Here is a 13771-nt window from a genome sequence, read left to right on the forward strand (position 1 = left end):
ATTGCTGATGGATTAATTCTCACTTAAACGTATTGTTACTTTCAGCCCTAATGTCTTTTCACTGTCTGAAAAAGCAGGCATGAAAAGGCAAAGAAGAATCAAGCAATCAAACATCTACCTAACTTGACACCGAAGCAGAAAGCTCAGCCAAGGGAGCTTCTTCACTCAATACTAAATGATTTCATGGTGATGAGATGAGATACAAATATCCTGGCTGCTTTTTCCTTACTCAGAAAAACAGGCGTACTGTGCAGGGGGCAGTCTGAGCAGCATGTGCTGTTTTTATCAGTGCTGCAATCACCACTAGTGTTCATCGGGGCGGTGAAATTAAGGCATGGGCAACTTTATCTCACCGGGTCAGTGCTGAGCAACATCTTCAGGGCATGTGCAATGTACCCTCATGAGGAGTAAGTGTATGTCTACAAACAAGTGTGAACAATCCTATCGTGTGTTGTCAAGATGGTGAGATGAGCAAATAAATAAACCACTGTCAGAAATCAACATCATTTAATTAAGAGATAAAGGGATTAGAGTAGAGGCATATACAACTAGCCCAGAGAGCGTTCTTAAAACACCATGTCGTTTAATCTCAGCGACAGGATCTGGCATTTCTTATCCCTCTGATTATAGTCTGGAAAATAATCTCACATGTTGACATCAATCAAAGGTATGAGCCAGCACTAGAGGTGTGTATAGTACAGTAAAGGGCCTTTGTTGCTGTGGTTTTCTCAGTGTTTCTCAGTGTTTCTCACCTTGAGCACGGTGATGTTCCAGGCGTAGCTCTCCATCGCCTTCTGCAGTTTGCGGCCCTTCAGACCTTCCTTCGCTCCGATGTGATGCAGATCCTCATGGAAGTCCAGACCTGGGTACAGACACACCATATCATCCTATTAGACATTTGTGTGAAATTGTCAAAACACATCGACACAGCGACATTAGCCGACTGACAAATCTAATCAGTTCATTTTTTGTGATTTATGTGTAAAATTGGAAGAAAGTCTCACAGGGCGCCTTTATTTGATAGAAAACATGCAGTGCAGAAATGTGTGTGTGTGTGTGTGTGTGTGTGTGTGTGTGTGTGTGTGTGTGTGTGTGTGTGTGTGTGTGTGTGTGTGTGTGTGTGTGTGTGTGTGTGTGTGTGTTTGGGGGGGTTTCCATGCCTTCAAGGTGGGATTTGGACTGGAAGTTGTGATTCTATGGCATGTGCTGTAACGATTTGGATACCATAATAGGCGCTTTCACACCGCAGTACTTTTCCCACAAAGGTTCATCAGAACTTAGTTCTCATGAACTAAGTACAGATCGCGTTCACACCAGAATAAGTCCCTGGGGGAGGATTAGGCAAATGAAGCCGCTGACGTCACTTCTTCTTCTTCTGCTTTGAGTTTACTGGCAGGCCGCAAACCACTTCACGGCGTATACTGCCACCCGAAGTCCCCAGCCGGAAGTCCCCGGAGTTGGGGACTGGCTGGTACTCCCAGCAGCTTCTCCTTTTGTTTGTGTTGCCATAAGTTAGTCTCTCTGCATTTGTGCGCTGGGCTAATGCTAATAATGCTAATGCGAGGATAATAAAATGGCGGCTTCACAACACTTTTTGGGAATTTTACGGGGCGTGGTTTGATTTCCTCCCAGCCAATCAGAAATAGAAACCTTTTTCTCCCACGAAAGTTCTTGCTCTCTAGCAGGGGGTAAAAGGGGGTAAAAAGGTTCTCATGAACTAATTTTAGTTCCGGATTTGTTTGGTGTGAACGCAACATTTCGGAACTATATCGGAACTAAAGTGAGAAAAGTACTGCTATGTGAACGCGCCTATGCTTCTAGATTTGTTCTTTTATGAGATGTGATCAAAATACCTGTTTAACTTAACTTTCCTCCAAGTTTAATTGAAATCTGTTCACACATATCCAACTTATCCCACTAACCAATAATACAAAAAACAGAAGTGAAAACATGAAATCCTTAATGAAGGTACTAATAGGAAATGTTTATGCTCTTTAAGTCACCTTTTAATATTGCAGTGTGCAAAGTATGCAGAATAAAAGACTGCTAGCCAGCTCCTCATGGGCCCCTTTAATGGCTTCAAGTACAGTTTACCATACAATGTGCTGCATTGCTAATGGGGTACAATTGAGGCAGGCTAACCTTTAATTAATCTATCAGGGAGTCCAGCTCCACGCAGGCCATAACTAATCCTCTGGGCTAAAGCCATATGACTCGGACTTGCCAGTCTGTCCCTAACAACTGACCGTGTCCTACTCCAGCTGTGATTTACTCCTATGAAGACACATATTGCGCAAAAGTTTACAAAAAAATCAATATTTGACTTAATAGTTAATGCTTTGTTTACAAAATACACTAGTTGTGCTGTAGCTTTGTCTCCCACTACAACAACATATGACTTTTAAAAAGGTAGTTAATGTACTGTACATAGATATACAAACGCATCCTCATCTAATTTAATGTTAAAAGGCAAGATCAGTGTAGACAATCAAATTCTAACTTTTAAATTAGGTCCTACCTGAATGCTTTGAATGTTGCCATGTATTTTTGTATGTATAAATTATAAAAATAGGTAGTGTAATACTAAAACATTGTAAATAGTCCATGATACACTATGGAATAGTAATCCCACATTATTCATTACAAATCATCAAGACTCTATTATTAGTTATTTTTAGAGACAGTGTTGTTTGATGTGTGTGTAGAGGTGTGTGCGTGTAAAGGTTATTGAAGTTTCAAGATATTTCTCACTATAGCTTCAAAGCCCAAACAAGTCGTATTCAGGGTAGTCCTACATTTCACCACAAATCCCTGTATTACCAAACTCCTGTTGTTAAGGCTACAGATCTAGACTACCTATACTGTATGCGTTAATAACACAGTTTCCTTTTAAACCAAACCAAACATATGCAAATTGTAATTCCAGCACCAGGACATAATGGTTAATGTTTGTATTATAAATTGTTATTGTAAATAATCTGCAGCCGACTTTAAACGGATCAAGAGATCAAGAAATTCATACAGGAAATATGATCTCTGGCCTTCAGTGCACATGAAACTCAACTTTGCAAAAAAGCCCAGGACCTCTGTAATTCTTTAATTTCCATATAATAGGTGATGTGAGGCCTTTTCAGAATATCTCTTTCAGAGCCTGAAAGTTGTGTTAACAGGGTTTAGGGCTGATTTGATCTTGTAATCTGGAGCAGTTAATGGGCCGCTGCTGGTGCAGAGCAGAGCCCAGCGATCACAGGAGTTGGGGAGAAAGGCAGACAGAGAGCTGAATGAGAGATGAAATTAGCTGGAGGCGAAACATCTCACAACAGCCTCTTCAAGCATTTCATTTCCCAATTATTAAGCATTTCATTTCCCCAACAGTCCCACAGTTGCCATTCCTTACTGTCACTTAAAACATAATAATAATAAACACAATGTGGCCCCCATGGCACACTCCGATGAGACAGGATCTTACGCTTTGCTTCTCTACTGGAAAGAGAAAGACAGGAGGACTGAGGGGACAACACAAGACACACTCATGCAAACACAAAAGCTCACACACACACCACCGTAAGATTTACAGTGCCTGCATAGAGCTTTTTTTTCTTTGTAATGAATCCTGCAGCAGCTCCTATTATCATCCAAACACACAAGCAAAGGAAAATGGACAGCTACAGGCAGAGAGAGACGAAAGTAAAAGTAAATAACAAAAAAATCAAACAGAATATCCAAACAGGATCTGATGGAAAGAAATGATAAAAAACAAAAATAGGAAAGGGGGTGAGGAAGAGATACAGTCGGATCAGGATTTCATTAATTTATCAAGTTTCACACTGCAGAGGCCCAGACAGAATATCATCATTGCAAATGGAGAATGGGATTTGTAGCTGCTGATGAGCCGGGGAAACAATGGCAGTACAAAGCCAAGGCAGATAAAGGGAGGGAGATGTCTTTATCCCTTGGATTGTATGGTAATGGAGTCCACATGGAGTCAAACCATACCAACAGTCGGAGTGGTCAGCTAGAGAGAGTCATGAATAAATCAACACAGTCAGGCCTGCAGGAAGGCAGCAGCTCACAAATGTATACAGTGAGTTGCACCTGTTCAAGGCAGCATGAACAACCTAAGTGTAAAATACACATTGATGCACGTTCTTTAAGAAATCTAAAGGGGCCCTATTATTATTTGTTGGGTGTTTTCTATTTCCTGTAGTGTGTTGATGCATGAAAATGGTCTGCAAAGGCTAAAATCCCAAAGTTTCCTCCAGCTGGAGTTTCTCTCCCACAAACCCCCCCCACTGCCTGAAACACCTCAATGGGTGTCCTGTGTTTACTTCTGTAACATAGTGACATCACTATGTAACACTCTATTGCTTCTATTGGCTATAGCGCTCCAACACGTTGTAAGTGATAGGCTAAGGGGTGGGACATCTCTAAGCATGTAAACATGTCACAGTCGAGGCACAACATACAAATATGAACCTGAAAATGAGCACAATATGGCCCATTTAAATCCTGCGTCCTGTTTAAGGTAACTACTCTTTTACTCGTATCTAGGGCTGCAACTAACTCATATTTCTATTATCGATCAATATGCCTATTTTTCTTAATTATTAGCCTCTTTCACACCAAGTACTTTGCCGTACTTAGTGCCGGCACTTAGTACCCCAGGGCACTAAGTACCGATCACGTTCACACCGGAGTAGTTTTCCCTGAGGGAGGATTAGGCAAATGAAGCCGCTGACGTCACTTCGTCTTCTTCTGCTTTGTGTTTACTGGCAGGCCGCAAACCACTTCACGGCGTATACTGCCACCCGAAGTCCCCGGCCGGAAGTCCCCGGAGTTGGGGACTGGCTTCAGTAGAAGCTGCTGGGAGTCCCAGCAGCTTCTACTGAAGCCTTCCGAGTAAATTGCCATAACGCCGACACCTCCTCGTCTCCACCGCTCCCATGTTTTTTTTTGTGTTGCCATAAGTTAGTCTCCCTGCGTTTCTGCACGGGGCTAATGCTAATACTAATAATGCTAATGCCAGCGAATACAATGGCGGCTTCAAAAACAATGTCAGAGTTTTACGGGGCGTGGTTTGCAATTCGCCCAGCCAATAGAAATTGGCACTTTTTTGGTACCACCTCTCTAGCAGGCACTAACAATGGGGGTAAAAGTTCCCGGCACTAAGTACTCTTTTTGGTGTGAACGCGACATAAGGGGTACTAACGGAACTAAATAGGAAAAGTACGGGGAAAAGTACTCCGGTGTGAACGCGCCTGAAAAATGCCCATCCCACTTTGTCAAGGTCGAAGTTGATGTTTCTTATTGTTTTGTTCTGTCAGTCTTACACCCACATACAGTATTCAGTTCAAAATGATATGAAAGAGAGAAGAGCAGGACATCTTAATATTTGAGTATGAAAAAAGCTTTTTCTGCCATTTTTGCACGAAAAGTACTTAAATGATTAATTGATTATTACAATTGTTGGTGATTACTTTTCTGTTGATCAACTATTTCAACTAATTGTTGAAGCTCTACTAGCATCTATTACTCCGGATCTTCTCATTGTTAGAGAAAATTATGTTGAAAATATTCAAATCAAAGTTACAATTTTAAAATTGAGAAAATCCTTGGTAGCCACAGGCTAGTTAGCATAAGGAGTGAAAGTCGTGGACTTCATGCACGGACAGGTTGGATATGCGTTCAGACACATCAGCCAGTGTGATTACACACAAACACACACAACACACCGTGGTAGCATCTGGAGGTGCCAGAGTTTGCATCCCAGCTGTCTATCTGGTTCCTATTAGCAGTGTGTCTGATGGCGAGCCATCAATAGTGCCCAGGGGGGGGATCATGCTGCACCTCTCCATCCTCATCAACACGTCAGCTTCACTGCCCAAATTAAACTGATTAGCTGCAATAATGACTGGGCAGAAACTGAATACAGGAAGGATAGAGGAGAGGGAGGAGGGAATTAAGAGCCATAGCAACCCAAAACCACAGTTACTCTTCCCCTCCTGTATGAGTGGAGAACTTGCCACTCATTTCACGTTACTTACATTTTAAAAGGAAAATTAGGAGGATAGAGGGTAGTTCAGACCAGTGTGTCATTGCGATTATGGCTTTGTCACGACAACGTCTTGCTGACGAGTGGGACGCACTTTTAATGGCTCGGGCAAACATGTCAGGTCCAATCAAAAACCTTAAGCTTAGCTGCACAGCATACACACATACACATCATATATATACAGTCTATGATCCTACCCCATCCCATATTCTGTCTCCGATGATAGCAGCCTGTTCCCTGATAGCACCTTTTTCAACTTCACATGCAGCCATTACACCAAAATTATACCTTTAGCTTCCGCATTGATTATTGGGACAAACCCTACAATTCCATGCAAATTCAACATTTCTCCCGTCTTCTCTCGATTCCACTCTCCGTTCCATGTCTGTTCTCAGGCTGTTGCTATTGTCATCCTCAGTCTCTACATATTTTATTACGAAGGGTGCATTCAGTGCTTGTCAGTCTTTCAAAAGAGGTAAATTCATGCTTTGGCAGCCATCACAGAGATGTCGAATTTTGTCGGGGAGTCATGAGTTCACTCCAATGTCCTCGATGCTTTTTCTGCTCTCTAGAGGATAAAAGATGCCTATTATGAACGGAAAGACAGAGGCCTAACAAGACAAAGACAACGGAAAGGGGTAGAATGGGTTGTGTTTCACACTGAAAATAATTCTCCAGTATTTCTGAAACGTTTCTGTTTATTTGCAAGCTAAAGCAGCAGCAGATACACAGACAGCAGGGATCTGATGAGACAGTACAGTAAGCAGATGGAGGGGGAAAAGGGCACGCTGAGTGGAGAAGCAGGACAGAAGAGCTAATATTGGAAGGTTATTACTTTATTAATGCAGGGTGGAGATTAATATAACAGATCAAAAAATGTTGATTTACCGAGGCATTATGAAGCATCATAGTTTACCCATCGAAGCATTTTTCCTATCTTGAAATCCTCTTAATTGATATTCAAGCATCGCATGCAACGACACATTCATTTATTTGTTTCTGTGATTATGAACGGACAATAATTGAAGACTCACTTTGCTCTTTATTCTTAGCTAATCTTAATGTATATTCACTAAGGCCAACAGGTTTACTTTTCATTAAAAGTTTAGAACTGTCATTTCCCAGTTTTTGAATTGAGACAGTTTGTTACGTTATGTTGCTTTTTTACACATAAGTAATTGGATTTTGGTAAACAGTGCTTGGACATCTGTTTTCCTGGCACCCTGTACACTGCAGTTTCCCCTCTTTTTTCCCAGTGTCAAGTATCGTAATCCAAACCACAACAACAAAGAATGTCTGGAAGCATGAATGAACAGGCTTTGTACATTTGCGAATGGCAGGGGTTTGGATTGAGGCTTGTGTGTGAGTGCTGGGGGCAGGAGAGTGGGAGTGGGCAGGGGGGAAAGTGCTATGTTTGGCATGCAGCTGAGGCCCCTCAGGGCTATCGCTCCAACCCTCTGCCTCATTGTATCACTCTTACATAATGCTGTGAAAACCTTGTAACTCCAAATTTAGGAATATCCATGTTTTCACTTCAATTGGATTGCAAGGATTACAAGCTTCTCAAGGAAAACACTTCAACCCCTGGGCTTTTGAGGCCCTTTAAAACTAAATTACTTTCAACATGCATACTTTCGAGGCACACAACAAGGGTGATTTTCTTAATGTAGTTCCTGAAATTCTCACATTTCTGTAGGTTTTCACCAGACAGCAGCAGTAAACCGAGTATCAGCCTCCGGTGTGGAACTACTGACGCGGATGTGAGGGTAGCTGTGGCTGTGTGCGGTTTGAGATCTGCTTAACTCTGCAGTCATCGCCTTTGAAGATGCTTCCAGCTCCGGTCTGGGGAACCTCAAAACCAGGGGACAGCTCTCTGATTGAAGCCCCAGCGTTCAACCTGCATCCCTTGGTAATTAAACAGCACGAATATCAGCTTGGCTGGTTGTGGTGGGGGTGAGGGAACATATGCCTGCCTCTGTGTGACACCAGGGAGTAATGCTGGGCATAGCGGGCTTAAATTGGCTTATCGGCCTCAGGATATTGGGTTGGCATGTGTCAGTGAGTGAACCTTCCATGTCTGCTTGGGTTTATCATACACAACACACAAACTACATATGGCTGCCGTGTTTTAACCAGCTATTACACTCTGTCCATTGGGCCTGAATCTCTGTAGGTTTCACATTTGTCTCAGTGGTATGTGTGGTGACAAGCCTACAGGGCGAATGTGAGGTATAGACATGCAGAATTAGGATGTCAGTATTCAAACTATGCTCCTGTTTACAGCAGAGGCCTTGCTGCACAGTAGGGTCACAAAGCAAATGAGAACAAATGATTGCTGTATGTAAAAGAGGCTGGAGAAGATAAGCCACGGGATTTCTTGAATTGAAGCAATATCTCTCCAAATGGTGTTATTATGGTGAATTGTATCCTTACCACTTAAAAAGCTGGACCTGTTACATTGAGAAACCCTTTTTTAAAAACTGATAAAACCTTAATTCCATTATTTTCTCTCTGTTTGGCCATTCCTCCCCTTTCATCCCACACTGTCCTCCTATGTATATGCTCTCTGTCCTCTTTTCCTGCAGCCCTTTGTCTGTGTGGCTGGTTGATTGTTTTCACTTGCCCACTGACATACTACCCAACGCTGACTCACTGAAGATGGCCTGGTCTATCGACAGCAGCCACTGCTGTTGATGCTGATGCTGACACACTCACACGCACATTCTATCAGGCAGGACGACACGACACAGAGTACGTTTGAAAACTGCATATTCATGTGGACCAAAAATCAGAGCAAAATCATGTTGCTTTGTGTCTTGTGATTACATTTTTCTTCATGATATTAAATAAACAAGCCAGTAAGGTAATTTAATTTGTGTCTGATACAGTCATTTTCCTCACAGCAGAGAGATCTCCTAGTGTTTCAAGGCAAAACTGCTTATTTTGTGAAATGTCATAAATTAGAAGAATCCTCACAACAGAATGAAATCATCAAAAGTGTTTCCTATGCTTGGATTAGGCATCCAGTTGTGATGCAGTGCAGAAGATGTAGAGGATGGATGGGGATGCTGCAGTCTGAGGACTCATCCCATAATGAAACGTACCTGCCCGTTGTGCTTGTGTGAGCTTGGAGTAGACGACGTCAGCTGACTCGATCAGTGTTCTGCTGGTTTGGATCATCTAGAAGAAAAAACAAGACGTCATGTTAGTTTGCATTACATCTCTGAATCATACTGGGGTCTGAACACAGCACTGTGCTGAGAGGTGTTGCCACATTTGATCCTCTCAACAGCAATTATTTGGGCTGAGCTGTTCGCTGCATTACAATTCAGCCTTAACTCAATTTATCGGGTGTAGCTGTCATATAAATGTCTTTATTTGATCACTTTAATTGGTGCAAGATCATAATCAGACGAAGAGCATTCTTTCAAATGAATCTGTCATTTAGACACAGTACAGGACTGTTTCACCTTGTAAGCCAGATCATGATAAAGCTTGATAAAATGTGAAAATTAAAGGAAGGGTGTTCAGTATTATTGCATAATAACTAAAGTGCCTTGCAATAAACTAAGTTAAGCAGGTTTGCTTTCTAAACGTTCTAATGCAAGACTGTCTAGTAAGCTATATAAACTGTGCTCTCAGTATATGAACATGAATTCCATCTAAATTACTCAATAAACTCCAGTACATCCAGAACTATTCACCAATATGTCCTTATTTAAATCACTAATAAAAACTCATCCATACAGAACTGCTTTTAATGTGTCATTCATTTTTTTGTATTTTAAAATGTAGGTATGTTGTTTTTGTAATTTATAAATGCATTTAAATATCTATCAAAAAAATGCCCTATAAATACAATTTATTATTATTATAAATCTACCTCTGTGTGTAGAGTAAATTATTATTCATAAAAGCTGAAATAATTAATTGAATGTTGATTGATAGAAAAATCCTCTGCAACTATTTCAATATTTAATTAAATGTTACCAAAAATGGTTCCAGGTTTTCATGTAAGAACTAAAATTATGTGCTTTTAGGTTATGAACGGTTTAATGTTTAATGAGTGACCAGGATCACATTCCTTTGCATATATGAAAAGTTGATTCAAACTGGATATCTGCGTTGAAATCACATATTTATTGGTTACACATGAAAGAGATGTAACTTTGTATTTTCCCCTCTACTCTTTCTATATTGTTGTGTAGTTTGAGCCCCTGAGCATCCCAGGCTGAGGAGGAGCAGCTGCAGCAGCCCCGCAGCATCGAGGAGGAACATAATGAAGTTTCACACTCCTTGTTAGCGGGGAGACAGGAAGTGGACTCTCGTGTTGTGTGTGTGTACATGCCTGCCTTTTCATGTTTTGATATCCTCATGGGAACTGGTTTGTGAAAGTGTGAAAAGGTTTTGTCAGGTGAACTCATTTTGGACAGTCCCATCAAAAGCGTGATTGTTTTAAGATAGGAATCTAAAGGAAAATCATACGTAGAATTGTTGATGCCTTATTTATTAAGTACTTAATAAACCTATATTTCCAATCATTTATTTCTTACCGAAGCAAACCCTGAGTACTGTAAGAGTGAACGCAATTATTTTTCCAACAGCAGCAAGGAAAAGTCTTGAATGCTAAATGCTTTATGTCTTAAAGCTGCACTGCAAAATGACGAGTCAAAGAAAAAGCTCAGAATCTCACTTAAATTCAGCAATATATTTTATGTATTGAGAGACTTTTAGCTACACTTTAAATATATCAACCCAAAGAAAATAATTAAAACATACCAGTATGAACACAATTAAGGTCTGTACACAATGGTGGTTTTGTGTTTAAGCATCTGGGTCCAACATTTTCTTAATGGTTACGAAAGGAATGTTATCAATGGAAGAAACGTAACTGTGTGCATTTACATAACTGTACATGTGTTAAAGCTGTGTGTGTGTGTGTGTGTGTGTGTGTGTGTGTGGGTGTGTGTGTGCGCTGACCCTTTTATTAAGTTCAGGGTTACATCGTTTGCTGGCTGCAGCCCACACGGGGGTGAATGAGGACACGCACAGCTCACTGATGTGGTACAGTAAATGGCCGAGTGTTGGCAGCCATGAGCTCACATGCATTCACACACACTCCACACACTGGGCCCTCTGTTATTGTGCGGGGAGCCTGCCAACAGGCCAATCTCTGGGGAGCAAACACAAAGACTCAGCTGACCAGGCCCAAGCCTCAAGACAAGTCCATAGGTTATTATTCAACCACTGAAGTAGTTCAATATAGAGAAAAAGTTGTAGTACTTCGTTTGTGTAAGTTCTAGGCAATTACCAGGTCAGTAACAATGATACAACCTGTTATTGTAGGTTGATAAAAGAGACAACATTTTTTGGTGAAACCTGAGAATACATGTTCTAGCGTCTAAAATGATAAAATAGAGATTACGGTTCTACTTTTCTGCTCTTCTTTCACGTTTTCTTTTGTGGACTGGAGCGTGTGAGTTGCTCAGACAGTACCAAACCTCCTGCCAAGCGTGAGGCCTCATAAAAGCCCAAGCAGGTTCTATTTGGAGACGCACTTTCTGCTCTCCTGATGTCACTCGCTACGTCACAACTGAAGGCAGGGTTGCCAACTTTGGGTACCTGGCTGGAGTGAGATTTTGATATCATGGGTTTAATTACACATATGCGCACGAAATGACTGCTATCGTGTCAGCAGCGGGACCTCAGCATATATATAGGATATATATACAATATATACAAATACACAATATCGGACACAGATAAAGGGCACAAAGTTTCATTCACTAATGAAAGTCAAACACATGTTTGTTTCCACTGTTTTATTGTGTGCCTGATAAGCAATTAATTGACTTATCGTACGATAAATAAAAATGAACTCGATAAATTGCCATTTACATGAGGATGTGACTAGCAGTTGGAAAGGATGTACTTGAATTATTATTATATATTATCATTATGTCAGTGGTCTAAAATGGTCATACAACGGTGCCGACAATATTATCGTTTATCGCAATAATTTCCGGGAAAATGTATCCAACAAAATTAATTATCGTGAGAGGCCTATACATTATCATTTCTACTGGATCTTAGATCTGCGCTTGCGCAATATGGGTCGGCAGTTGCGAGAGAGTATTTTTGTTGGGTGATCTATGGTAGGGCTAACCCATACAGTGGTGGGGCTCAAGTCAGTATTTGCAATGTAATTACATACACGCTCCCCTTGACAGTGAAACGCCACGCGTGAGGTTTCGATTATTTCCCTGTCTCAATCCAAATTGAGCTGTATGAAATAAAAAGGCACATTTGTCTTGTACACTTTGAATTGCCTTGTGTTGGAAAATGCTATATAAATAAACTTGCCTTGCCTTGCCTTGCCTTGCCTTGTAGTAAATAAAAAGGGCGACCTGGAGCCAATTCTGCAATTTCTCCACAGGTGAAAGAGTTGAGATGCTGAAAGCCCAACCCCTGCAGGGGGGTCTGGGGGGATTTTCCCCCAGGAGATTTTTTGAAATACTAACATAAAATACACATTCTGGTACTCTCTTGAGAAGAACAATAAATAAATCTATTACTACACGACATATTTAAAAAATGAATGCCATTTTAGTTTTTTGTTACTTTGTTCTGAAAGCTGAACCTGCTGCTCCTCACAGATGCGGCTTTCACACCAGCGCTTTTCCCTTTCTAGCTCCGAGCTAGAGCTTTTCTGGTTCAGCTCCGGTTTCCCTTTTCTGCTCCCGCTCTGTTCACACCGCCCAGAGCCCGACTGGTGCTGCCGCTGCTGCGTCATCGTTTACATCGCTGATTTGCTCCCCAACGGCATTACGGCGCTCACAACAACAACAACAACAACGGGGGAACTGCGTCGGGTCAATGATCGTGTTGCTTTTAATCACACGAAGCCAGAATAAATTGAATAACGACTTATCCAACCTTATACTTTGCTCCAGAGTGCCGTGGTTCATTGTTTATTAATGTGTTTCTGCAGCATTTACCGACCGCAGCAGTGTTGGCTGCTCTTCCACGGGAGTTTATTCTCCTCCGTTACCTCCCGGTTAGCTCACACTGCAGCGGCCGCTCTAAAGTATTCACTGTCCGACTCACACAAGCAGCTGATACATATCCCCAGTTCCCCTTAGCCTAAGTGAATGTGTGTCAGTCTGAATTGATGCTGTTTGGCATCACAACGCTGTTATGAAAGTTTCTCTGGTATAAAATGGGGGATGTTAGCATAGCAACCGAAGCTAAACTGACTATTGCTATTGCTATCCTATTGTGGCATAAACCGTTTTCTACAGGCACATTTTACCGGCGTATTTTTATTATGATTCTACTTGTGATAGTCGGACACGACAACCTGTGCAGCCCATGTATTGATTCCATCCGATAGCTGCTATAATACAAAACAACACGTCTGCCTCTCTCCACAATGATCAATAACAGTGAACGGATGGTCAAAGTAAGGTACAAATAAACAGAATCACACGAAGCCTGGTTAGTGTTGCCTGACTTTATAAAGTGTGTTTATAAGCACTACTGCTTGTAGGCAGGCATGACAGTTGACCCATGTTCAGGGGAGGTGGGTTTAGTTTCCTGCACGCCTCGACGTAAGAGAGACGTAAGCGACGCCACCTCTTAGCTCCGAAGCTCTTGCCTCTAGACCGACAATTTTTTGGAGCTGGAAGTGAACCGGATTCTGGAGCTAAGAGCCGGCGC

The 13771-nt window shown here is 41.6% G+C and overlaps 1 protein-coding gene across 1 annotated transcript in view; it reads right to left on the reverse strand.

The window, feature by feature from the left end:
• si:ch211-210g13.5 (inactive phospholipase C-like protein 2) overlaps positions 1–13771 on the reverse strand; it is an 81303-nt gene that overhangs the window by 6093 nt on the left and 61439 nt on the right. Inside the window, exons 4-5 of the mRNA XM_034220307.1 lie at positions 9157–9232; positions 753–862 (exon numbers count right to left, since the gene is read on the reverse strand). Coding sequence (XP_034076198.1) covers positions 753–862; positions 9157–9232 — 186 coding nt within the window. The remainder of the gene's footprint in view (positions 1–752; positions 863–9156; positions 9233–13771) is intronic.

Source organism: Gymnodraco acuticeps, unplaced genomic scaffold (assembly GCF_902827175.1).
Source record: "Gymnodraco acuticeps unplaced genomic scaffold, fGymAcu1.1, whole genome shotgun sequence".
NCBI classification, from domain to species: domain Eukaryota; kingdom Metazoa; phylum Chordata; class Actinopteri; order Perciformes; family Bathydraconidae; genus Gymnodraco; species Gymnodraco acuticeps.